Source organism: Thermobia domestica, chromosome 18, assembly GCF_964235325.1.
Source record: "Thermobia domestica chromosome 18, izTheDome1.hap1.1, whole genome shotgun sequence".
NCBI lineage: Eukaryota > Metazoa > Arthropoda > Insecta > Zygentoma > Lepismatidae > Thermobia > Thermobia domestica.
Window position 1 is genome coordinate 20,953,571 of NC_137471.1, and position 26,069 is coordinate 20,979,639.

The 26,069-nt window shown below is 33.1% G+C and overlaps 2 protein-coding genes across 2 annotated transcripts; both read right to left on the reverse strand.

Annotated features, from left to right (window-relative positions):
* Positions 1–7,436: 7,436 nt before the first annotated feature.
* LOC145675038 (uncharacterized) lies at positions 7,437–8,483 on the reverse strand (the record flags this gene model as incomplete). The annotated part of the gene is made up of 1 exon (XM_081745406.1): positions 7,437–8,483. A coding segment is annotated over exon 1 (1,047 nt), but the record flags the coding sequence as incomplete, so codon positions are not given.
* A 2,529-nt stretch (positions 8,484–11,012) lies between these two features.
* Positions 11,013–15,113, reverse strand: LOC145675039 (uncharacterized; the record flags this gene model as incomplete). The annotated part of the gene is made up of 1 exon (XM_081745407.1): positions 11,013–15,113. A coding segment is annotated over exon 1 (4,101 nt), but the record flags the coding sequence as incomplete, so codon positions are not given.
* Positions 15,114–26,069: the final 10,956 nt, after the last annotated feature.

The following is a 26,069-nucleotide window of genomic DNA, read 5'->3' on the forward strand; positions in this document are numbered from 1 at the left end:
GAATTTTGGCTAGACTTCATTAGAAACAGTCAAGATTGATGATAATCAAATCTTCTGTTATGGTGCTTGATCCCATAATAAAGTAATCGCTGAAACGTAATTTCCTTAACTCGAACTTTTAGGTTATTTTCCTTTTTCTTTCTTTTTTTAAACCTCATTTGTCGCAAATGTAGATTGTTGTTAAATCTATACTTCCTTGGAACAGTAATTGATTTCTAAACAACTTCCACGTCCCTTATACTATACGAATATAACTTGATTCTTTTAGCATGGGGGGAAAGCGAATTGCATGATACCTAAATTATAATTTTTAAATGTATGAAAATACATAATGTTGATACGAAGACAAAGGTTTTTTTGTAAGCGCTATCCTTTCGATGTAGGCAACACTTTTAACTTCGCTGTATGGTTAGTTGTCTAACTTCACTAATTGTACGGCGCAAATGCACCACCTGGTATATATTATATCAAATTAAATGTTGTTGATTATATTTGACTCAACAACTGTGGACCAATTTTGTTGTCTGTTCAAATTTCATGTTCATCTATTACCGAGTCCTGGATATTGTTTTCTGAACAATTATTATTGCATAGTTATTTGTATTGTATTCTTTGGCGTTGCTTTTTTCTTTTATAGGCATAAAAGTTCTGTTGAATTGAGTAATATTTTTCATTTACCGCATTCTAAGGAATAAGACGCTACGAACTTAAGACTCACCTTAATTTTTAAGAAATTTTTAAGCAATGTTAGGATGGTGGGGTGGAAGAGAGACAGTGTTAGTAATTTTGTGAATGCCCTCAACTCATGTTCGTCGCATCAGTGCACTGCTACTGCCAGTTGAATCCATTGCTTGCCAGATAGAGTTACGTTTGCCGCGGCATCGAATATACGACCATTTTTAAGACTGGAGAGAATTTTAAATCAAACCCTGGACATTTTTATATTAATTTCGAGTATAAAATGCACCTGAATTATGGAGGCAGACGTGAAATTAATTTCTAGGATATTAGCGTCCAAATAGTCCTGCTATTTTTGGTATTTTATTACATTGTCAATTTTTGAATGAACTCAGTTATTTGTCAACCAAATACAATTTTCTACTAATATATGGAGAGGTCGAAGAAGGATAATCACGTGCCTCTTAAACGATAAAAGACAGCAGACGTTACAGTCTACACTCCTGGTGTCCAATGGGAACATTTCGCTGAAGTTAGAGTGTGAAATTCCTTATATAAACTACCCATTAAAAAATAAAGAACACGTGTTGCAGAGTTTTCAAAAAATTTCTCATCTAAAGAGGAAAGTTGCTACATTATTTAAATTTTCACTTTACATTTATCAGACTTTATTTTTCCCCAACATAAATGAATATCGTATTCAGAGCCCTAGAGTATTTTCACTATTCACTAATGAAGATCAGTCAGTTGAAAAGGGAATGTAGTTAAGCCAATCAAGCTATCTCAAAATAAAAATAAGAGCTTAGTACTTATCTGCTGATTTTATTGTCCTGATGATTTCAATACTGGAAGAACACCACATAACACTGACACTTAAAATAAAATAACAACATGCCAATAACTTCACGTAGCTGACAGGCGTTTCTTACGTCCTAACACTCCGAAGTCTCACTCACTAATAATCGTTCACCAGCGCTCGTGTATAGAATAAAACAATTAGCGGTGGCTTACAACACAAAACTGCTACGGAACAAACACATATCTTCTCCAAATTACAAATGAGGTTAAAAGAACTGTCACAACTTGGCGTCCGAACGTGGGACCGGATATGCTCACATTTGTAAAATTGAGTCATATTCGAGAACTCTGGCATGTGTGAAAGTTAAACGAATATGTTAGTAAATCAACTCTGGTAGATATTACATTATAAACTACAAAAGAGACAATATATTATGACCGTTACACATACAACTGACATATGAAATGAGTCAATAAACGTCTTATTAAAAGTAAAGAAAAACGTAACTATTTCAGTCACTTAGCATTAATTCCTTTATACGTAACATTCTTCTAAGTTAGACTATGATAATTATTATCCACATAGTTTATGATAAAATGTTTGTATGAATATACGATAACGTAACAATACTTGAATCAAGATAACACATCATAGCGGCTATACTGAATATCTTATGAAACTACACTCTGTTTGGACTTGGTGAGTGTCTATTGCGTCTCTCTCTTGTGAGAGGTGGATCATCTCTAGTTTCGCTTGTCGCTCGTGTGAACTCTTGAGGGTCACGATAGGCATGTCGCACTTCTTCATCCTCGTTACTCCGTGTCCATTGATCAGCTTCAGGCTGTCGCTGATTCTCGTTGTGGTATGCGTTAAAGTTCCTCCACTTGTTCTTACGTTTTCTATACCATCGTTCTCTTCTATTTCTCTGATGTCGGCCTCTTTGGGACGTAACTCCTCCTCGAAAGTAATCGTTCCTGGAGTCTTGGAAACGCCGTGAACTTTCTCCTGATGTGGGACCTGGATCTGTTTGTTGAGATGTATTTACATTACGAACCCAATAATTTTGTCGTTGCGCATGGCTGGTATTTTCTTGCTGTCGACCTACTTCTTGTGTCATACGTGAGTCCCTGTTCCATCCTGTAGACTTAGGTGGATTAATATTGAAGCTTTCAATGTTACGAATTGCACAGACAAAGTCATTCATCGTGTGGAAAGGAATTCCGAGTATTGCTTTCTGATATTCATAGGGTAGGAGTCTTCGTAAATCTGCTAACAGAGATGGATCACTTAAACCGGGTTGAAGTTCTTTCATTTGTTTAAATTTCTCTATACAGAAGTCAACAACCGACTTATCTAGCTTCGGGTTAAATCGTCTGTTGCGGATGGCCTCAAGTTGCTGTGCAGTTGCCGTCTCAGTATGGAACTGACGCAAAAATGCAGAAACAAAATCGTAATAGGAGTAGAAGTTACTTTGTTCCAATTCAAACCAATGAAGTGGACTTCCATCTAGCAACAACGGTATTATCTTCAAAAATTCTTCTTCCGGAATGCCCTGGATACGAGCTTGGGCTTCGAATCTTTGGATAAATCTTTGAGCGGTCATTGAGCCGACGTAGCCATCATAACGGACAAAATGTCTCAAATCTCCCAAATTATACGTTCTAATTGGGCGACGGTTATGCTTTCGCTGCCTGTGATGTGATCTTAAAAATAATTCTTCGTCACTCACCTTCCGCCGGTCAACATCACTATCATCTTCAGATGTACTGGTAACGGAATAATTCAGTTTTCTTTTTTCTCGTAACTTAGGCATGGAAGTTACTGGTAAGTCCAACGCTGGTTGTTTCATCTTCCTACAATCAAATCTTGCGAGTTGTTCCGGATGCTCTTCAATATGAGATCTTACTGTTTGAATATCAGTTCTCAGTTTCTGAATTTGCAATTCAGCTTCTGTTCGGATTTCCCGAGCATTTTCTTCAGAAGTTTCTTGCAATAGGCGAAGATCCTTTTCAATAGTGTTTTGTTTACTTTCTAGGTCCTGTAATCCTTTCTGCAATGCGGCCATACGTTGCTCCGTTTGTTCTTGATTATATGAAACTTGCTCCAATGTGGAACTATTCATCTGTTGACACTCTACTTGCAGTTCACGTTTCACATCTCCTACTTCTTCTTTAACCGCTAATATTTCTCCAGCCAACCTCAAATTAGTGTTATAGCATTGCGCTTTAACTGCACCTAATCCTTCGTGTAGCTGACCTTGCTTCTCTTGCACGTCTTCAATTTTATCGCTTAATTGCTTCATCTCATCCCTTATTACTTCAAATCGTTCATCGATTTCTTGTTTCATATCGTCACGCTGTCTATTCGCCTCTCTCTTTAACTCTTCTTGCAACTCATATATTCCATTTTGTACTTCTTCTCGTATTTTCTCTTGTTGTTCCTTCATTTGTTCTCGTATCTTCTCTTGTTCTTCTCTTATTTCTTCTTGTTGCTTTTTTATTTGTTCTTGTATCTTCTTTTGTTCTTCTTTCATTTCTTCTCGTGTCTTCTCTTGTTGCTCTTTCATTTGTTCTCGTATTTTCTCTTGTTCTTCTCTTATTTCTTCTTGTTGCTTTTTTATTTGTTCTTGTATCTTCTTTTGTTCTTTCATTTCTTCTCGTGTCTTCTCTTGTTGCTCTTTCATTTGTTCTCGTATTTTCTCTTGTTCTTCTCTTATTTCTTCTTGTTGCTTTTTTATTTGTTCTTGTATCTTCTTTTGTTCTTTCATTTCTTCTCGTGTCTTCTCTTGTTGCTCTTTCATTTGTTCTCGTATTTTCTCTTGTTCTTCTCTTATTTCTTCTTGTTGCTTTTTTATTTGTTCTTGTATCTTCTTTTGTTCTTTCATTTCTTCTCGTGTCTTCTCTTGTTGCTCTTTCATTTGTTCTCGTATTTTCTCTTGTTCTTCTCTTATTTCTTCTTGTTGCTTTTTTATTTGTTCTTGTATCTTCTTTTGTTCTTCTTTCATTTCTTCTCGTGTCTTCTCTTGTTGCTCTTTCATTTGTTCTCGTATTTTCTCTTGTTCTTCTCTTATTTCTTCTTGTTGCTTTTTTATTTGTTCTTGTATCTTCTTTTGTTCTTTCATTTCTTCTCGTGTCTTCTCTTGTTGCTCTTTCATTTGTTCTCGTATTTTCTCTTGTTCTTCTCTTATTTCTTCTTGTTGCTTTTTTATTTGTTCTTGTATCTTCTTTTGTTCTTTCATTTCTTCTCGTGTCTTCTCTTGTTGCTCTTTCATTTGTTCTCGTATTTTCTCTTGTTCTTCTCTTATTTCTTCTTGTTGCTTTTTTATTTGTTCTTGTATCTTCTTTTGTTCTTTCATTTCTTCTCGTGTCTTCTCTTGTTGCTCTTTCATTTGTTCTCGTATTTTCTCTTGTTCTTCTCTTATTTCTTCTTGTTGCTTTTTTATTTGTTCTTGTATCTTCTTTTGTTCTTTCATTTCTTCTCGTGTCTTCTCTTGTTGCTCTTTCATTTGTTCTCGTATTTTCTCTTGTTCTTCTCTTATTTCTTCTTGTTGCTTTTTTATTTGTTCTTGTATCTTCTTTTGTTCTTTCATTTCTTCTCGTGTCTTCTCTTGTTGCTCTTTCATTTGTTCTCGTATTTTCTCTTGTTCTTCTCTTATTTCTTCTTGTTGCTTTTTTATTTGTTCTTGTATCTTCTTTTGTTCTTTCATTTCTTCTCGTGTCTTCTCTTGTTGCTCTTTCATTTGTTCTCGTATTTTCTCTTGTTCTTCTCTTATTTCTTCTTGTTGCTTTTTTATTTGTTCTTGTATCTTCTTTTGTTCTTTCATTTCTTCTCGTGTCTTCTCTTGTTGCTCTTTCATTTGTTCTCGTATTTTCTCTTGTTCTTCTCTTATTTCTTCTTGTTGCTTTTTTATTTGTTCTTGTATCTTCTTTTGTTCTTTCATTTCTTCTCGTGTCTTCTCTTGTTGCTCTTTCATTTGTTCTCGTATTTTCTCTTGTTCTTCTCTTATTTCTTCTTGTTGCTTTTTTATTTGTTCTTGTATCTTCTTTTGTTCTTCTTTCATTTCTTCTCGTGTCTTCTCTTGTTGCTCTTTCATTTGTTCTCGTATTTTCTCTTGTTCTTCTCTTATTTCTTCTTGTTGCTTTTTTATTTGTTCTTGTATCTTCTTTTGTTCTTTCATTTCTTCTCGTGTCTTCTCTTGTTGCTCTTTCATTTGTTCTCGTATTTTCTCTTGTTCTTCTCTTATTTCTTCTTGTTGCTTTTTTATTTGTTCTTGTATCTTCTTTTGTTCTTCTTTCATTTCTTCTCGTGTCTTCTCTTGTTGCTCTTTCATTTGTTCTCGTATTTTCTCTTGTTCTTCTCTTATTTCTTCTTGTTGCTTTTTTATTTGTTCTTGTATCTTCTTTTGTTCTTTCATTTCTTCTCGTGTCTTCTCTTGTTGCTCTTTCATTTGTTCTCGTATCTTCTCTTGTTCTTCTCTTATTTCTTCTTGTTGCTTTTTTATTTGTTCTTGTATCTTCTTTTGTTCTTCTTTCATTTCTTCTCGTGTCTTCTCTTGTTGCTCTTTCATTTGTTCTCGTATTTTCTCTTGTTCTTCTCTTATTTCTTCTTGTTGCTTTTTTATTTGTTCTTGTATCTTCTTTTGTTCTTTCATTTCTTCTCGTATTTTCTCTTGTTGCTCTTTCATTTGTTCTCGTATCTTCTCTTGTTCTTCTCTTATTTCTTCTTGTTGCTTTTTTATTTGTTCTTGTATCTTCTTTTGTTCTTCTTTCATTTCTTCTCGTGTCTTCTCTTGTTGCTCTTTCATTTGTTCTCGTATTTTCTCTTGTTCTTCTCTTATTTCTTCTTGTTGCTTTTTTATTTGTTCTTGTATCTTCTTTTGTTCTTTCATTTCTTCTCGTGTCTTCTCTTGTTGCTCTTTCATTTGTTCTCGTATTTTCTCTTGTTCTTCTCTTATTTCTTCTTGTTGCTTTTTTATTTGTTCTTGTATCTTCTTTTGTTCTTCTTTCATTTCTTCTCGTGTCTTCTCTTGTTGCTCTTTCATTTGTTCTCGTATTTTCTCTTGTTCTTCTCTTATTTCTTCTTGTTGCTTTTTTATTTGTTCTTGTATCTTCTTTTGTTCTTTCATTTCTTCTCGTGTCTTCTCTTGTTGCTCTTTCATTTGTTCTCGTATTTTCTCTTGTTCTTCTCTTATTTCTTCTTGTTGCTTTTTTATTTGTTCTTGTATCTTCTTTTGTTCTTTCATTTCTTCTCGTGTCTTCTCTTGTTGCTCTTTCATTTGTTCTCGTATTTTCTCTTGTTCTTCTCTTATTTCTTCTTGTTGATTTTTTATTTGTTCTTGTATCTTCTTTTGTTCTTTCATTTCTTCTCGTGTCTTCTCTTGTTGCTCTTTCATTTGTTCTCGTATTTTCTCTTGTTCTTCTCTTATTTCTTCTTGTTGCTTTTTTATTTGTTCTTGTATCTTCTTTTGTTCTTTCATTTCTTCTCGTGTCTTCTCTTGTTGCTCTTTCATTTGTTCTCGTATTTTCTCTTGTTCTTCTCTTATTTCTTCTTGTTGCTTTTTTATTTGTTCTTGTATCTTCTTTTGTTCTTTCATTTCTTCTCGTGTCTTCTCTTGTTGCTCTTTCATTTGTTCTCGTATTTTCTCTTGTTCTTCTCTTATTTCTTCTTGTTGATTTTTTATTTGTTCTTGTATCTTCTTTTGTTCTTTCATTTCTTCTCGTGTCTTCTCTTGTTGCTCTTTCATTTGTTCTCGTATTTTCTCTTGTTCTTCTCTTATTTCTTCTTGTTGCTTTTTTATTTGTTCTTGTATCTTCTTTTGTTCTTTCATTTCTTCTCGTGTCTTCTCTTGTTGCTCTTTCATTTGTTCTCGTATTTTCTCTTGTTCTTCTCTTATTTCTTCTTGTTGCTTTTTTATTTGTTCTTGTATCTTCTTTTGTTCTTTCATTTCTTCTCGTGTCTTCTCTTGTTGCTCTTTCATTTGTTCTCGTATTTTCTCTTGTTCTTCTCTTATTTCTTCTTGTTGCTTTTTTATTTGTTCTTGTATCTTCTTTTGTTCTTTCATTTCTTCTCGTGTCTTCTCTTGTTGCTCTTTCATTTGTTCTCGTATTTTCTCTTGTTCTTCTCTTATTTCTTCTTGTTGATTTTTTATTTGTTCTTGTATCTTCTTTTGTTCTTTCATTTCTTCTCGTGTCTTCTCTTGTTGCTCTTTCATTTGTTCTCGTATTTTCTCTTGTTCTTCTCTTATTTCTTCTTGTTGCTTTTTTATTTGTTCTTGTATCTTCTTTTGTTCTTCTTTCATTTCTTCTCGTGTCTTCTCTTGTTGCTCTTTCATTTGTTCTCGTATTTTCTCTTGTTCTTCTCTTATTTCTTCTTGTTGATTTTTTATTTGTTCTTGTATCTTCTTTTGTTCTTTCATTTCTTCTCGTGTCTTCTCTTGTTGCTCTTTCATTTGTTCTCGTATTTTCTCTTGTTCTTCTCTTATTTCTTCTTGTTGCTTTTTTATTTGTTCTTGTATCTTCTTTTGTTCTTCTTTCATTTCTTCTCGTGTCTTCTCTTGTTGCTCTTTCATTTGTTCTCGTATTTTCTCTTGTTCTTCTCTTATTTCTTCTTGTTGATTTTTTATTTGTTCTTGTATCTTCTTTTGTTCTTTCATTTCTTCTCGTGTCTTCTCTTGTTGCTCTTTCATTTGTTCTCGTATTTTCTCTTGTTCTTCTCTTATTTCTTCTTGTTGCTTTTTTATTTGTTCTTGTATCTTCTTTTGTTCTTCTTTCATTTCTTCTCGTGTCTTCTCTTGTTGCTCTTTCATTTGTTCTCGTATTTTCTCTTGTTCTTCTCTTATTTCTTCTTGTTGATTTTTTATTTGTTCTTGTATCTTCTTTTGTTCTTTCATTTCTTCTCGTGTCTTCTCTTGTTGCTCTTTCATTTGTTCTCGTATTTTCTCTTGTTCTTCTCTTATTTCTTCTTGTTGCTTTTTTATTTGTTCTTGTATCTTCTTTTGTTCTTTCATTTCTTCTCGTGTCTTCTCTTGTTGCTCTTTCATTTGTTCTCGTATTTTCTCTTGTTCTTCTCTTATTTCTTCTTGTTGCTTTTTTATTTGTTCTTGTATCTTCTTTTGTTCTTTCATTTCTTCTCGTGTCTTCTCTTGTTGCTCTTTCATTTGTTCTCGTATTTTCTCTTGTTCTTCTCTTATTTCTTCTTGTTGCTTTTTTATTTGTTCTTGTATCTTCTTTTGTTCTTTCATTTCTTCTCGTGTCTTCTCTTGTTGCTCTTTCATTTGTTCTCGTATTTTCTCTTGTCCTTCTCTTATTTCTTCTTGTTGATTTTTTATTTGTTCTTGTATCTTCTTTTGTTCTTTCATTTCTTCTCGTGTCTTCTCTTGTTGCTCTTTCATTTGTTCTCGTATTTTCTCTTGTTCTTCTCTTATTTCTTCTTGTTGCTTTTTTATTTGTTCTTGTATCTTCTTTTGTTCTTCTTTCATTTCTTCTCGTGTCTTCTCTTGTTGCTCTTTCATTTGTTCTCGTATTTTCTCTTGTTCTTCTCTTATTTCTTCTTGTTGATTTTTTATTTGTTCTTGTATCTTCTTTTGTTCTTTCATTTCTTCTCGTGTCTTCTCTTGTTGCTCTTTCATTTGTTCTCGTATTTTCTCTTGTTCTTCTCTTATTTCTTCTTGTTGCTTTTTTATTTGTTCTTGTATCTTCTTTTGTTCTTTCATTTCTTCTCGTGTCTTCTCTTGTTGCTCTTTCATTTGTTCTCGTATTTTCTCTTGTTCTTCTCTTATTTCTTCTTGTTGCTTTTTTATTTGTTCTTGTATCTTCTTTTGTTCTTCTTTCATTTCTTCTCGTGTCTTCTCTTGTTGCTCTTTCATTTGTTCTCGTATTTTCTCTTGTTCTTCTCTTATTTCTTCTTGTTGCTTTTTTATTTGTTCTTGTATCTTCTTTTGTTCTTTCATTTCTTCTCGTGTCTTCTCTTGTTGCTCTTTCATTTGTTCTCGTATTTTCTCTTGTTCTTCTCTTATTTCTTCTTGTTGCTTTTTTATTTGTTCTTGTATCTTCTTTTGTTCTTCTTTCATTTATTCTCGTGTCTTCTCTTGTTGCTCTTTCATTTGTTCTCGTATTTTCTCTTGTTCTTCTCTTATTTCTTCTTGTTGCTTTTTTATTTGTTCTTGTATCTTCTTTTGTTCTTTCATTTCTTCTCGTGTCTTCTCTTGTTGCTCTTTCATTTGTTCTCGTATCTTCTCTTGTTCTTCTCTTATTTCTTCTTGTTGCTTTTTTATTTGTTCTTGTATCTTCTTTTGTTCTTTCATTTCTTCTCGTGTCTTCTCTTGTTGCTCTTTCATTTGTTCTCGTATTTTCTCTTGTTCTTCTCTTATTTCTTCTTGTTGCTTTTTTATTTGTTCTTGTATCTTCTTTTGTTCTTTCATTTCTTCTCGTATTTTCTCTTGTTGCTCTTTCATTTGTTCTCGTATTTTCTCTTGTTCTTCTCTTATTTCTTCTTGTTGCTTTTTTATTTGTTCTTGTATCTTCTTTTGTTCTTCTTTCATTTCTTCTCGTGTCTTCTCTTGTTGCTCTTTCATTTGTTCTCGTATTTTCTCTTGTTCTTCTCTTATTTCTTCTTGTTGCTTTTTTATTTGTTCTTGTATCTTCTTTTGTTCTTTCATTTCTTCTCGTGTCTTCTCTTGTTGCTCTTTCATTTGTTCTCGTATTTTCTCTTGTTCTTCTCTTATTTCTTCTTGTTGCTTTTTTATTTGTTCTTGTATCTTCTTTTGTTCTTCTTTCATTTCTTCTCGTGTCTTCTCTTGTTGCTCTTTCATTTGTTCTCGTATTTTCTCTTGTTCTTCTCTTATTTCTTCTTGTTGATTTTTTATTTGTTCTTGTATCTTCTTTTGTTCTTTCATTTCTTCTCGTGTCTTCTCTTGTTGCTCTTTCATTTGTTCTCGTATTTTCTCTTGTTCTTCTCTTATTTCTTCTTGTTGCTTTTTTATTTGTTCTTGTATCTTCTTTTGTTCTTTCATTTCTTCTCGTGTCTTCTCTTGTTGCTCTTTCATTTGTTCTCGTATTTTCTCTTGTTCTTCTCTTATTTCTTCTTGTTGCTTTTTTATTTGTTCTTGTATCTTCTTTTGTTCTTTCATTTCTTCTCGTGTCTTCTCTTGTTGCTCTTTCATTTGTTCTCGTATTTTCTCTTGTTCTTCTCTTATTTCTTCTTGTTGCTTTTTTATTTGTTCTTGTATCTTCTTTTGTTCTTTCATTTCTTCTCGTGTCTTCTCTTGTTGCTCTTTCATTTGTTCTCGTATTTTCTCTTGTTCTTCTCTTATTTCTTCTTGTTGATTTTTTATTTGTTCTTGTATCTTCTTTTGTTCTTTCATTTCTTCTCGTGTCTTCTCTTGTTGCTCTTTCATTTGTTCTCGTATTTTCTCTTGTTCTTCTCTTATTTCTTCTTGTTGCTTTTTTATTTGTTCTTGTATCTTCTTTTGTTCTTTCATTTCTTCTCGTGTCTTCTCTTGTTGCTCTTTCATTTGTTCTCGTATTTTCTCTTGTTCTTCTCTTATTTCTTCTTGTTGCTTTTTTATTTGTTCTTGTATCTTCTTTTGTTCTTTCATTTCTTCTCGTGTCTTCTCTTGTTGCTCTTTCATTTGTTCTCGTATTTTCTCTTGTTCTTCTCTTATTTCTTCTTGTTGCTTTTTTATTTGTTCTTGTATCTTCTTTTGTTCTTTCATTTCTTCTCGTGTCTTCTCTTGTTGCTCTTTCATTTGTTCTCGTATTTTCTCTTGTTCTTCTCTTATTTCTTCTTGTTGATTTTTTATTTGTTCTTGTATCTTCTTTTGTTCTTTCATTTCTTCTCGTGTCTTCTCTTGTTGCTCTTTCATTTGTTCTCGTATTTTCTCTTGTTCTTCTCTTATTTCTTCTTGTTGCTTTTTTATTTGTTCTTGTATCTTCTTTTGTTCTTCTTTCATTTCTTCTCGTGTCTTCTCTTGTTGCTCTTTCATTTGTTCTCGTATTTTCTCTTGTTCTTCTCTTATTTCTTCTTGTTGATTTTTTATTTGTTCTTGTATCTTCTTTTGTTCTTTCATTTCTTCTCGTGTCTTCTCTTGTTGCTCTTTCATTTGTTCTCGTATTTTCTCTTGTTCTTCTCTTATTTCTTCTTGTTGCTTTTTTATTTGTTCTTGTATCTTCTTTTGTTCTTCTTTCATTTCTTCTCGTGTCTTCTCTTGTTGCTCTTTCATTTGTTCTCGTATTTTCTCTTGTTCTTCTCTTATTTCTTCTTGTTGATTTTTTATTTGTTCTTGTATCTTCTTTTGTTCTTTCATTTCTTCTCGTGTCTTCTCTTGTTGCTCTTTCATTTGTTCTCGTATTTTCTCTTGTTCTTCTCTTATTTCTTCTTGTTGCTTTTTTATTTGTTCTTGTATCTTCTTTTGTTCTTCTTTCATTTCTTCTCGTGTCTTCTCTTGTTGCTCTTTCATTTGTTCTCGTATTTTCTCTTGTTCTTCTCTTATTTCTTCTTGTTGATTTTTTATTTGTTCTTGTATCTTCTTTTGTTCTTTCATTTCTTCTCGTGTCTTCTCTTGTTGCTCTTTCATTTGTTCTCGTATTTTCTCTTGTTCTTCTCTTATTTCTTCTTGTTGCTTTTTTATTTGTTCTTGTATCTTCTTTTGTTCTTTCATTTCTTCTCGTGTCTTCTCTTGTTGCTCTTTCATTTGTTCTCGTATTTTCTCTTGTTCTTCTCTTATTTCTTCTTGTTGATTTTTTATTTGTTCTTGTATCTTCTTTTGTTCTTTCATTTCTTCTCGTGTCTTCTCTTGTTGCTCTTTCATTTGTTCTCGTATTTTCTCTTGTTCTTCTCTTATTTCTTCTTGTTGCTTTTTTATTTGTTCTTGTATCTTCTTTTGTTCTTTCATTTCTTCTCGTGTCTTCTCTTGTTGCTCTTTCATTTGTTCTCGTATTTTCTCTTGTTCTTCTCTTATTTCTTCTTGTTGATTTTTTATTTGTTCTTGTATCTTCTTTTGTTCTTTCATTTCTTCTCGTGTCTTCTCTTGTTGCTCTTTCATTTGTTCTCGTATTTTCTCTTGTTCTTCTCTTATTTCTTCTTGTTGCTTTTTTATTTGTTCTTGTATCTTCTTTTGTTCTTCTTTCATTTCTTCTCGTGTCTTCTCTTGTTGCTCTTTCATTTGTTCTCGTATTTTCTCTTGTTCTTCTCTTATTTCTTCTTGTTGATTTTTTATTTGTTCTTGTATCTTCTTTTGTTCTTTCATTTCTTCTCGTGTCTTCTCTTGTTGCTCTTTCATTTGTTCTCGTATTTTCTCTTGTTCTTCTCTTATTTCTTCTTGTTGCTTTTTTATTTGTTCTTGTATCTTCTTTTGTTCTTCTTTCATTTCTTCTCGTGTCTTCTCTTGTTGCTCTTTCATTTGTTCTCGTATTTTCTCTTGTTCTTCTCTTATTTCTTCTTGTTGATTTTTTATTTGTTCTTGTATCTTCTTTTGTTCTTTCATTTCTTCTCGTGTCTTCTCTTGTTGCTCTTTCATTTGTTCTCGTATTTTCTCTTGTTCTTCTCTTATTTCTTCTTGTTGCTTTTTTATTTGTTCTTGTATCTTCTTTTGTTCTTTCATTTCTTCTCGTGTCTTCTCTTGTTGCTCTTTCATTTGTTCTCGTATTTTCTCTTGTTCTTCTCTTATTTCTTCTTGTTGATTTTTTATTTGTTCTTGTATCTTCTTTTGTTCTTTCATTTCTTCTCGTGTCTTCTCTTGTTGCTCTTTCATTTGTTCTCGTATTTTCTCTTGTTCTTCTCTTATTTCTTCTTGTTGCTTTTTTATTTGTTCTTGTATCTTCTTTTGTTCTTCTTTCATTTCTTCTCGTGTCTGCTCTTGTTGCTCTTTCATTTGTTCTCGTATTTTCTCTTGTTCTTCTCTTATTTCTTCTTGTTGATTTTTTATTTGTTCTTGTATCTTCTTTTGTTCTTTCATTTCTTCTCGTGTCTTCTCTTGTTGCTCTTTCATTTGTTCTCGTATTTTCTCTTGTTCTTCTCTTATTTCTTCTTGTTGCTTTTTTATTTGTTCTTGTATCTTCTTTTGTTCTTCTTTCATTTCTTCTCGTGTCTTCTCTTGTTGCTCTTTCATTTGTTCTCGTATTTTCTCTTGTTCTTCTCTTATTTCTTCTTGTTGCTTTTTTATTTGTTCTTGTATCTTCTTTTGTTCTTTCATTTCTTCTCGTGTCTTCTCTTGTTGCTCTTTCATTTGTTCTCGTATTTTCTCTTGTTCTTCTCTTATTTCTTCTTGTTGCTTTTTTATTTGTTCTTGTATCTTCTTTTGTTCTTCTTTCATTTCTTCTCGTGTCTTCTCTTGTTGCTCTTTCATTTGTTCTCGTATTTTCTCTTGTTCTTCTCTTATTTCTTCTTGTTGCTTTTTTATTTGTTCTTGTATCTTCTTTTGTTCTTTCATTTCTTCTCGTGTCTTCTCTTGTTGCTCTTTCATTTGTTCTCGTATTTTCTCTTGTTCTTCTCTTATTTCTTCTTGTTGCTTTTTTATTTGTTCTTGTATCTTCTTTTGTTCTTTCATTTCTTCTCGTGTCTTCTCTTGTTGCTCTTTCATTTGTTCTCGTATTTTCTCTTGTTCTTCTCTTATTTCTTCTTGTTGATTTTTTATTTGTTCTTGTATCTTCTTTTGTTCTTTCATTTCTTCTCGTGTCTTCTCTTGTTGCTCTTTCATTTGTTCTCGTATTTTCTCTTGTTCTTCTCTTATTTCTTCTTGTTGCTTTTTTATTTGTTCTTGTATCTTCTTTTGTTCTTTCATTTCTTCTCGTGTCTTCTCTTGTTGCTCTTTCATTTGTTCTCGTATTTTCTCTTGTTCTTCTCTTATTTCTTCTTGTTGCTTTTTTATTTGTTCTTGTATCTTCTTTTGTTCTTCTTTCATTTCTTCTCGTGTCTTCTCTTGTTGCTCTTTCATTTGTTCTCGTATTTTCTCTTGTTCTTCTCTTATTTCTTCTTGTTGATTTTTTATTTGTTCTTGTATCTTCTTTTGTTCTTTCATTTCTTCTCGTGTCTTCTCTTGTTGCTCTTTCATTTGTTCTCGTATTTTCTCTTGTTCTTCTCTTATTTCTTCTTGTTGCTTTTTTATTTGTTCTTGTATCTTCTTTTGTTCTTCTTTCATTTCTTCTCGTGTCTTCTCTTGTTGCTCTTTCATTTGTTCTCGTATTTTCTCTTGTTCTTCTCTTATTTCTTCTTGTTGATTTTTTATTTGTTCTTGTATCTTCTTTTGTTCTTTCATTTCTTCTCGTGTCTTCTCTTGTTGCTCTTTCATTTGTTCTCGTATTTTCTCTTGTTCTTCTCTTATTTCTTCTTGTTGCTTTTTTATTTGTTCTTGTATCTTCTTTTGTTCTTTCATTTCTTCTCGTGTCTTCTCTTGTTGCTCTTTCATTTGTTCTCGTATTTTCTCTTGTTCTTCTCTTATTTCTTCTTGTTGATTTTTTATTTGTTCTTGTATCTTCTTTTGTTCTTTCATTTCTTCTCGTGTCTTCTCTTGTTGCTCTTTCATTTGTTCTCGTATTTTCTCTTGTTCTTCTCTTATTTCTTCTTGTTGCTTTTTTATTTGTTCTTGTATCTTCTTTTGTTCTTTCATTTCTTCTCGTGTCTTCTCTTGTTGCTCTTTCATTTGTTCTCGTATTTTCTCTTGTTCTTCTCTTATTTCTTCTTGTTGCTTTTTTATTTGTTCTTGTATCTTCTTTTGTTCTTTCATTTCTTCTCGTGTCTTCTCTTGTTGCTCTTTCATTTGTTCTCGTATTTTCTCTTGTTCTTCTCTTATTTCTTCTTGTTGCTTTTTTATTTGTTCTTGTATCTTCTTTTGTTCTTTCATTTCTTCTCGTGTCTTCTCTTGTTGCTCTTTCATTTGTTCTCGTATTTTCTCTTGTTCTTCTCTTATTTCTTCTTGTTGATTTTTTATTTGTTCTTGTATCTTCTTTTGTTCTTTCATTTCTTCTCGTGTCTTCTCTTGTTGCTCTTTCATTTCAAGGGACATGTTCTCCATTTGCTGTTTCAGTCCTGTCAATAACTTCTGAATGTTTTCTGCTTCCATTTTCTTTGATCTCGTGAGAACCGGCATACAAGATTTATGGCATATATAAATTTATTCTCTTTACACTATAGATATGTAAATATCTGCATAAAATATCATTAATAACACAATAATGAGTCAATATACACTGAATGAAATAACATAGACTAGTTGGCTAAGATTATTATAAATGCGTGTTATAGACATGACCTCGTATATGAAAAAACAAGATTTGATACGTAACGTGAGATTAAGGTTTACCGTTTCTAATTAAAATGTTTTAGTTCTGACAATAAAATACAGTCAATTATTAAGCTCAAAAAGTTCCACTAGTAAGGATTATATAAATATCTCAATGTTATAATCTATTTTATTAACATAAGCTTTAAATAATGAAAATATTTTTAACTTGACTTTCCTGCTTCTTAAAATACAGTAGCAAGATCGGCTTTCTTTCTTTTCAACTGCGAGCTCAACAATAGAGGTAATTGTTACAAGCAGTTCTTTTTTTTTTTCTTTCTTTCTTTAAATGTGAAATGTCGTGCAGTCGATAGCAATACACAGTATATGACTTTAGAAATTAATATATTAATGTTTTTGAATGTTCCCTCGATTCTTCCTCCTTAAAGGTATGTTTTTCTAATCCAGAAATAACCTTCCTTTGGTTTCGGCACCATTTTTCACTATTCACTAATGAAGATCAGTCAGTTGAAAAGGGAATGTAGTTAAGCCAATCAAGCTATCTCAAAATAAAAATAAGAGCTTAGTACTTATCTGCTGATTTTATTGTCCTGATGATTTCAATACTGGAAGAACACCACATAACACTGACACTTAAAATAAAATAACAACATGCCAATAACTTCACGTAGCTGACAGGCGTTTCTTACGTCCTAACACTCCGAAGTCTCACTCACTAATAATCGTTCACCAGCGCTCGTGTATAGAATAAAACAATTAGCGGTGGCTTACAACACAAAACTGCTACGGAACAAACACATATCTTCTCCAAATTACAAATGAGGTTAAAAGAACTGTCACAGTATAATATAATTCTATTTATTTTTCTAAAAAAAAAAGAAAAAAAGAAAAAGAAAAAAAAGAAAAAAGAAAAGAAAGAAAAAGAAAAGAAAGAAAAAGAAAAGAAGAACTTCACTAGCGAGATTGTTTTCGTGAAATTTTGCTAGAAAACGACTCGAATGATTTTTACATGTCCCATAAATAAATAAATGTTTCATTAACCTTCAGTATGATGTAATGCAGTTCTTAAATAATGCACTTGCACTTCTTAAAAAGAAATACATAAATAATAAATAAATAACTGCTAGAATGAGTTTTAATATGACGATTTTGTTCATATTTTATTCTGCCATTTCATCAGACTACAATACGACGTGGCGCGTGGGGTCTGTGGTTCGATCCCAACTCGCGCCAAGTAAACTTCGTGGTGGACAATCACCGTGTGCGTGGGTTTTCTTGAGGTACTCCCGTTTTCTTCCACTTTATTCGTTTCACCATTGCCTTCATTTCTTATGATCACCGTCTCCTTTAAGTAGGGTCGTCTCCTTTTTTTTTTCATTTTTACTACAATACGACTAAATTAATTCCCCTGAGGAAAATGCAGAAAGAATAGATCCTATTAAAATATTTATTTTCGATTATTTTCCTCAAAAACGACTTCTACGATTTGGCTCATTTTCATAAATAAACACTTCATTAGCAAAGATTCGATATCATCAAAGTTCGTTTCTCCTCTCAGAAAAAAATAAAGGCCTTCAGCAAGTTTGTCTGTTTAGCTACAAAAAATCTGTATAAACTTATATATAACAATAAAATCCAAGCAAATTAAAATTTTTCTTTTTTGTTGTTGCAGATTTAAAAGTAATAAAAAGGTACGGTTTCTTCGCTCTACAATCTTAAAGTAAACCATGTTTTACCGCTATTACTGAAATAATTATTAGTGAAGTACTTACAAAATTATAAGGCCTTTTTGGTAAACTTCGTACAAGGGAAACTTTACTTCCCAAAGTAAAAATTACACCTTGTGGATTTTTGTTTTCGTGAGAAATGGCGTCTGCGTATAAGTGTACTGGGGTTATTAATAAAATATTAACTGAGCGAAGTAGCTCAAGTGCCTTCCCTGCTGGTCTAGTGGATAGCACATTCAACTTTGGTGTACGGGATCCCGGGTTCGATTCCTGCTCTTGGAATATTAACTGTCCTCGATATTTTTGTGTTCGTGTCCCTGTCGTTCCAGGTTACTGGAAAAGAACGCGTATAAAACATGTAAAATGAGGTAGGGATCTAGTAATAAGTAGTAAAACAAGTTAAAGAGAAAAAAGTGGTAGAGCGTTGGATTCGCATTCGAAAGGTCGTGGGTTTGATTCCCGCTGCCGACATCCTGAAGTTTTCCAGGGTTTTCTTCAGTCCTACCAGGCAAATGCCGGGATAGTACTTACTTAACAGGCCTTGGTGATACCTTCCCAAATCCTTTCCATTGTTATTCTTGTTGTTAGATATCCAGTATTTAAAAATGGCCTCTGAGCTGTATCTGGTGGTTGTTAAATAAATAAATGTTAGTTTACAAAATATAGAGAAAAACGAGCAAGTTGTATTTGGGGAATTATTTACAAAGGAATAATAATAATAATAATAATAATAATAATAATAATAATAATAATAATAATAATAATAATAACACCTACCCTAAAATTAAAGTACCCCCTGTAGATTTTTCCCAGGGGATTGGCTTAAACCACACTATGAGATTGCTAACGCAATGTTAAAAGTATGAAATATAAACAAAAATCCTTAGATCTGTTTTCGGGAAAATTACCTGTTTTTTGTTTGTTTTTCAACCTTCAGTAAAGTACCCTTAAGGTAGGGAGAAAATGATAAAAACCGAAAAGAAATTATAGAGACTTATTTAAAAAAAACTCAAGTTTAAAATTTGATCCATATACACTGAACGATACAGCCTTTAGGCGAATCAACATTTATTGACAATACTCACAAAACACGCACAATCAGAAACTACAGGCTAAGACATAAAGAGAAATTTACGAGATTAGTAACAAACGAAACATGGGTGGACGTGTATAACAAATCCACAACTGACGAAAAATATAACGCCTTTTTTGATCGTATTCACTGTATTTTTGACGTATCCTTCCCGAAAATAATAATAAAAAATAATACAAAAAACACTAAAAAATGTTGGGTGACACCAGAAGTTAGGGAACTCAGCAAAATAAAAAGACGTTTACTGAAACACTCCCAACAAACAGGAAATACTACACTAAATAAAACACTAAATAAAGTATTTATAAATCAATACAAAAGAAAATTACGTAATATTAGACAAGGTTACTACACAAACAAAATAATGACAGCAAATAACAAAACAAAAACATTGTGGAAGGTAGTTAATCAAAATACACGAAGGGAAAATAAACGTACACAAAACAATATTAGTCTTTACGTCAATCAGATACAGATCACGAATCCTGACCAAATAGCAGAAATATTTAATGATTACTTTATCGATATTGCAGATAAATTAACGAATAAGACGCAAGATAGCGAAAAGGCTATTGAACTATTAAGAAATTTTAAACCTAGGACATGCAAGACTATGTTCCTCATGCCGATAATAGAACATGAGGTATTTTATGAAATAAATAGATTAAACCCAAATAAAGCTACAAGCGACGAAATTCCAATTGAAATAATCAAGCAGAACAGCCAGAATTTAGTACCTATACTTACATACCTATTTAATGAAAGTCTCAATACAGGAAAATATCCAACAAAATTAAAAGAAGCTAAAATAAAACCAATCTTTAAACAGGGAGACAGAACATTGATACAAAATTACAGACCGATATCACTCTTACACCCAATAAATAAAATATTTGAGAAACTAATTAAAAAGAGACTAATAAATTTCTTGAACAAACAGCAGATACTATGCCATGAACAACACGGTTTTGTAACTGGAAAAAACACAACTACGGCAACATATACGCTTATAAAAAACATACTAAAAGGGCTAAACGATAAAATACTAATCTTAGGCATTTTCTATGATTTAAGCAAAGCTTTCGATCTAGTTAACCACAAAATACTCTTACGAAAACTTGAGCATTATGGCATAAGGGGGAAAGTGCTACAGCTGATGGAAACCTATATACAGGGGAGGACGCAAGCAGTTGAAGTCTCCCACATACAAAATGGGAATGTAAAAACATATTTATCAAACCCAAGACAAGTCCGCAACGGCGTGCCTCAGGGCTCAATATTAGGTCCAATCCTATTTCTACTGTATATAAATGATTTTCCTGGAATATTGAAGAATTTTGAAGTAATTTTATATGCAGATGACACAAGCGTAATTGTAGAGGGTAAAACCGTAAGTGAGCTAAGGAACAACACATGTAGGGTATTGGATCAAGCCAAAAAATGGTTCGAAAGTAACTGCTTATGCATAAACAACACAAAAACGAAATACCTACTTTTTCACACAAAACAAAACACGAAAATAAAAGAAACCAAAAATAAATTGACCAATCTAAAACTAGATTTCACCCATGAAATTAAATTTTTAGGATTACATATAAATGAAAATCTAACTTGGGAAACCCACGTTAAAGAAATAATAGTAAAATTAAATTCCAGACTTTATGCACTCAGGATACTAAAAGAAACGTTAAATACTAAAGCTTTGATCCAAGTATACTACGGGCTTATACACCCTATACTAAATTACGGCATCATTTTCTGGGGCAAATCTTCAAGCAGCAAAGCAGTCTTCATGAAACAGAAGCAAGCAATACGGATAATATTTGGTCTACACATGAGAACATCATGCAAAGAAAAATTTAAACAGCACCACATCCTTACCCTACCATCTATTTATGTATATGAAACTGCAATCTATGCAGCTAAACTGAAAGATGGAACCCAAATAAATCACGTATATAATACCAGACAACAAAATGAAAGACGACAATATTTTACAACACTAACATTAGTTCAGGAAGGCCCAAGCCATATGGGAGTACAAATTTATAATAAGCTGCCCAGAGAAATAAAAAATGAAGAAAATATAAATGTTTTTAAAAAGAAACTCAAGAGATTCCTGGTGGATAAAGTATATTACAGCGTAACAGATTATCTTTACAATAATGTATATTAAATAGTAGTAACATATTTCTTTTTCTAAGTGTATTTACTGTAAGAAAGAGGACTGTCTGAACCCTCCAAATACCAAATGTATCTTGGTTTTAAATGGAGTAAATAAATACAATACAATATACATCGGAACAAACGGACGAGCCGATAAATAGACAGACAGATATATTTTTAAAAAATCACTTTTTCGAGTCCATGAAACATGCAAATTCCTGGGCAGGAGGCCTCAGAGCTCCAAGCAAGCTAAAAGAGGGGTGTTGACTAGCCTAAACTTATCGACTGTGGCGATCCTTGAAATATATATATATATATATATATATATATATATATATATATATATATATATATATATATATATATATATATATATATATATATATATATATATATAAGTTATAGGTTGCCGAGAAGATGAAAAAATTAATTTTAAAGGTCCATAGCTTTAAAACTATGAGACCTACCATAGTCGGGTCAAGATTTCACTTAAGAACTGGTATCTGTCGTATCCAAATATCCATGTTTCAGAATCCTGCGGTATTTCCCAAACAATTTTTATAGAGGTAGTTAGTGAGAACTTCAAATTATATGCCCATAACCAAACTCCCTTTATAAAAATTGTTGCGGAAGTACCGCAGGATTTTTTGGATAGCGTTAATTCCCAAGTGAAGTCTTGACCCGACTACGGTAGGTCCCATAATTTTGGAGCTATGTGCCTTTAAAGTTCATTTTTTCATGTTTTCGGCAACCTATAACTCCGAAAGCAAACATTTGTGCACCCAGGTTGATCTATACCTTTTGTTTTATCTCGGTGTCAGGAATCACCTCCCAAACGTTGTCGGTGTTGTTTTGAAACACCCTGTGTATACATATGCGAAGCGAAAGAAGTAAAACTCTTTAGAATGTTATTCTTGTAGAGAATTGCATTGTTATTTTTTTATTATTATTTTTCGATATTACCTACCTTACAGGTATGCTGCGTGCATGATTACTTATGCACAAGGGCGGATCAAGGGTGGAGCCCTGGAAATGCGGTGGGAGGTTATGTAGAGTTATTTTAGTTTTAGTTATGAACAGACTAAGGCTTTTGCATCACTGGTGCTTGTGCCACTGGGGAAAAGGGGCAGAGTGACACTTCGCTCCCCCTGGATCCGTCTCAGTGGAGAATCTAGCCCGGGCCCCTGAGCCTAGGGCCCCCAGGTTTTTGAGTGACAAAAATAATATTAAATTACTATTTATATATTTTAGAAAGTTTATAGTACACTCATGATATATTTAATGTAATTTTCAATTTCCATAGTTAAGAAATGTTCTATGATTAGAAGACGATTTTCAGCTTCCAAAATTTAAACGAAAGTACACACCTAGATAGTTCTCTGTAGTAAGAAAAGCCAATAAATACTCACAAGATGACAATGTAGTACTTTATCATCGATAGTTCTAAGGAACGGATTCAAGCTAGCTGTTGTCCTACCTGTAATAAAAAGTAAAAATAAACCAATTAGTTATTTTATAAAAGAAATTATAAACCTGAAATTACATTTCTAAAAAAAACATGCATTTCTTGTTAAGTAAAAGAAACAACCCAATTGATCATCGTTTCCAAGTAGAAATTTATTTGAAACTATACTTTATACTTTTACTTACCTTATATTCTTCTTACGTTCTATTATCCTCCTTCGGTCGTGAAATTCGCGAGAATAAGGTGCAATAATTTATATTTTAATATTTTATTATAACGTACTGTTTACACACGAACTCGGAGATGATTGATTTGTTCCTCGTTTTATATATTTTTTCATATATGGCCATAATACCGTTTTGGTTTATTGATCACTTTGAAATAGAGTTGCTTTTGGAATCCTTACAATACGTACCGAAGATAATAACTGTTTTTCCTTTTAATTTGCGGCTTCTCTTATACTTCCTACGTGCGAGAAAAATGTCATCTACTTCCACGGTTTCGGGGTCCTCCTATTTCTATGTTTTTAGAAAGTAATTTTTTAAAAAGAGCACTTTCTTGAGTTGATTTCTTGGAAGGCGGGGGCAGTGTTCTAAAACTTTATCTCTTTTAGTTTCATGTTATACAACCATGTATTACACTGGTATAAAATAATGAATTCAGCCCTTTTTGTTTCAATTTGGTATTTTTTTTCAGCCCACTTCAGAGCTAGGACTCTCTCTGGCAACACTGTATCAATTAGTAACTGAAATTACTATTTCGAAGTGTTTGTAGCTCTTTGTGATCATGAAAAACACAATATATTTGGTGCTATATCACATTTGGATAAGAATAGAGTGATATGTCTGTGACCCGGTCTCATCTAGACAGATCCATGACACATCGTCATACACATTAAAAGTATGTATAAAGCTACTAATGTAATTTTAATAACCAATGATTTTCTCCTCTCACTCATTTTATTAAATCGATAATTTTGTTTCTCTCTTGTTGTTGTGTGTGTGTGTGTGTGTCAAGCATGCCACTGAAAGATAACTACAAGCTTTAAAGAGTGTAAACGCTTTAGAATCACGTAAAAGATATGCTACATATTTTTCGTATAAGGGAACGTTAAAGTTTACTCAAGGAAACCTATAAAAGATATCGCTGAGCTCAACATTGTTTTGTCAAAACGTTTTGTATAGTTTATGTGTCAAAAACAACTGTATTGTTTTTCAGTATGGGAAGACGAATAAACATTAAATTATGTTCAAAACGTTATTATTATTCAAAACGTGAAATCTTGATTAAGAAATGTTACACCGAGAATCAAACAAATGAATGTCTGCGCTCGAGTAGCGAACATCATTAATGCACTATTAAATTATTCAGTAATGCTGTAGAGTTGATATTTTTGCTGCTGCTGAGGCCCTGATCACTGGATCCCCGGGTCTATCGGGGACATAGGTCACAGAGTCAGATCTGTTCTGACTGGTTGATTCAAAATCGTGATCCAAATTACCCTAGTGATCCGTTCCTTCACTACTACGTATGAGTACATTGACTTCCCAAAGAAATAGAGCATCACATTCAATTATGCGTTTGGTACATAATCTCTCGTATCCGAACACGCAATTCACTATTTTCAGATATTCTATCCTCCGACACAGTATATTGATATATACGTAATCCACCGTTACATATATTCATATCTCTCTATATGTCAAAAAATGCATCCCGGCAAATCTATGACATCATTTTCATCCTACCACAGAGTTCCTCATCATTAATAATTCTTCCTCCTGTGGCCATTGGTCCCGAGTCTTCTCGGAACACAAGATTTAACTCTGTGTTAGTACTTCATCTATATCATTGCTTTTAATTCCATTTTAGGTTCCATCTGTTCATTAGCGATATTTCATGTTTTGCTGAAAGAGGAGGAGAGACTTTCCACCGACATAAGGAGTTTCACCTTTTCATTAGCATATTACAATATATATATACAGGGTGGTTCAGTAATGTTGGACAGCCCTGAATAAATCGGAAACCAGAAGAAATATTAGCAAGAGTGTGGTGGATCCAGATACTTGTGGAAGGGGGACGTCTTTTGAGGTACCACACAATGTTACCAGGTCAACAGTGTTGCCAGCTCAGTACAAAGTTGTATTTTTTTAAATGGAACATATAGAAGTTTATGCCATCAAAAGAATTAGTACAGAATGTGAATACCAACAAGCGAAAGCGCATCTGTCAGTGTTGCCAAATAAGGAAGTTATAAAGCTTCAAAAAACAAGAAATTAAAGTGTCCGTAGGGCAAAACTAGCAAAAAGGCAAGAAAAATAATACTACGGAATGAAAAGGAGTAACATAAAGAGTAAACCAAAGAACGCACAGCATCCAGTGAGTAACAGGGTTGCCACAGCAAAGGGGGAAAAAATTGAAAATTTTGCAGTTGCTATAGGAGGAAAAGTGCCCATATGACATAATGCAGGAAACACCATAGAAAGTCTATGTAAGAGTCAGGAATCCTAATCGCGTTTGTTCGAAAGCGATATCTCTAACCGTTTTCGAGATACACCAAAGGTGTGCGGGGTTTGCAAGACTGCATAATTGATTTGACGATTAGACCCGTTTAGTTCTTACATTTTGTTGGGCGTATCATTTTCATTACTCGTTCCTGTAGTTTGGAGGGCGAGGGAATTATTATGCCGTGTTGCAAACTCCGCACAGCTTTGGTGTATCTCGGAAACGGTTAGAGATATTGCTTTCGAACAAACGCTATTAGGATTCCTGAATCTTACATAGACTTTCTATGGTGTTTCCTGCATTATGTCATATGGGCACTTTTCCTCCTATAGCAACTGCAAAATTTTCAATTTTTTCCCCCTTTGCTGTGGCAACCCTGTTACTCACTGGATGCTGTGCGTTCTTTGGTTTACTCTTTCGGTTACTTCTTTTCATTCCGTAGTATTATTTTTCTTGCCTTTTTGCTAGTTTTGCCCTACGGACACTTTAATTTCTTGATCTTTGAAGCTTTATAACTTCCTTATTTGGCAACACTGACAGGTGCGGTTTCGCTTGTTGGTATTCACATTCTGTACTAATTCTTTTGATGGCATAAACTTCTATATGTTCCATTTAAAAAAAATACAACTTTGTACTGAGCTGGCAACACTGTTGACCTGGTAACATTGTGTGGTACCTCAAAGGACGTCCCCCTTCCACAAGTATCTGGATCCACCAAATTCTTGCTAATATCTCTTCTGGTTTCCGATTTATTCAGGGCTGTCCAACATTACTGAACCACCCTGTATATATACGAGGAGTGATCGGAAACTAAGGTTACAAAGCCTGGAGTGATGCTGTATACATTATTTCATACAACCAGTACAGCCAACCGATAGTACATACATCAGGATATTTTTCAACATGGTCTCCATATTGGTTCAGGCACTTGTCATATTGTAGGATGAGTTTGAAGATTTCCTCCTGGTAAAAATCCTGTGCATCGGGGCAAACTTTACAGAAGTGCAGAATATTGTGCACAATGTGACGAACGCTTCTGAATGACATTCCCAAATCTGCTATCAGATGCCGTAACGTGATGTCTTGAATCAGCTCATCCACGCCAGTTGTGTTCAAATCTGGCCTGTGATGCCATCGTCGTCGGTGACGTTTTTTCAATTAGTCGCAAACTTTCGACACCATTCTGCGACATGCTGACGAGACATTACAGCCTCTCCGTAAACCTCCACCATCTGCCGGTGAATTTCAGCGGCAGTTACATGTTTCGCACACAGAAATCGAATAACTGAAGCAAGGGCGCGCCCATCAGGGGGGGGGGGGCAAGGTAGGGCGCTCGCCTTCCTAAGAGGAAATTGTACTTGGGAAAATTGAAAACCCAGTAGAATTTTTACATTAGTTAC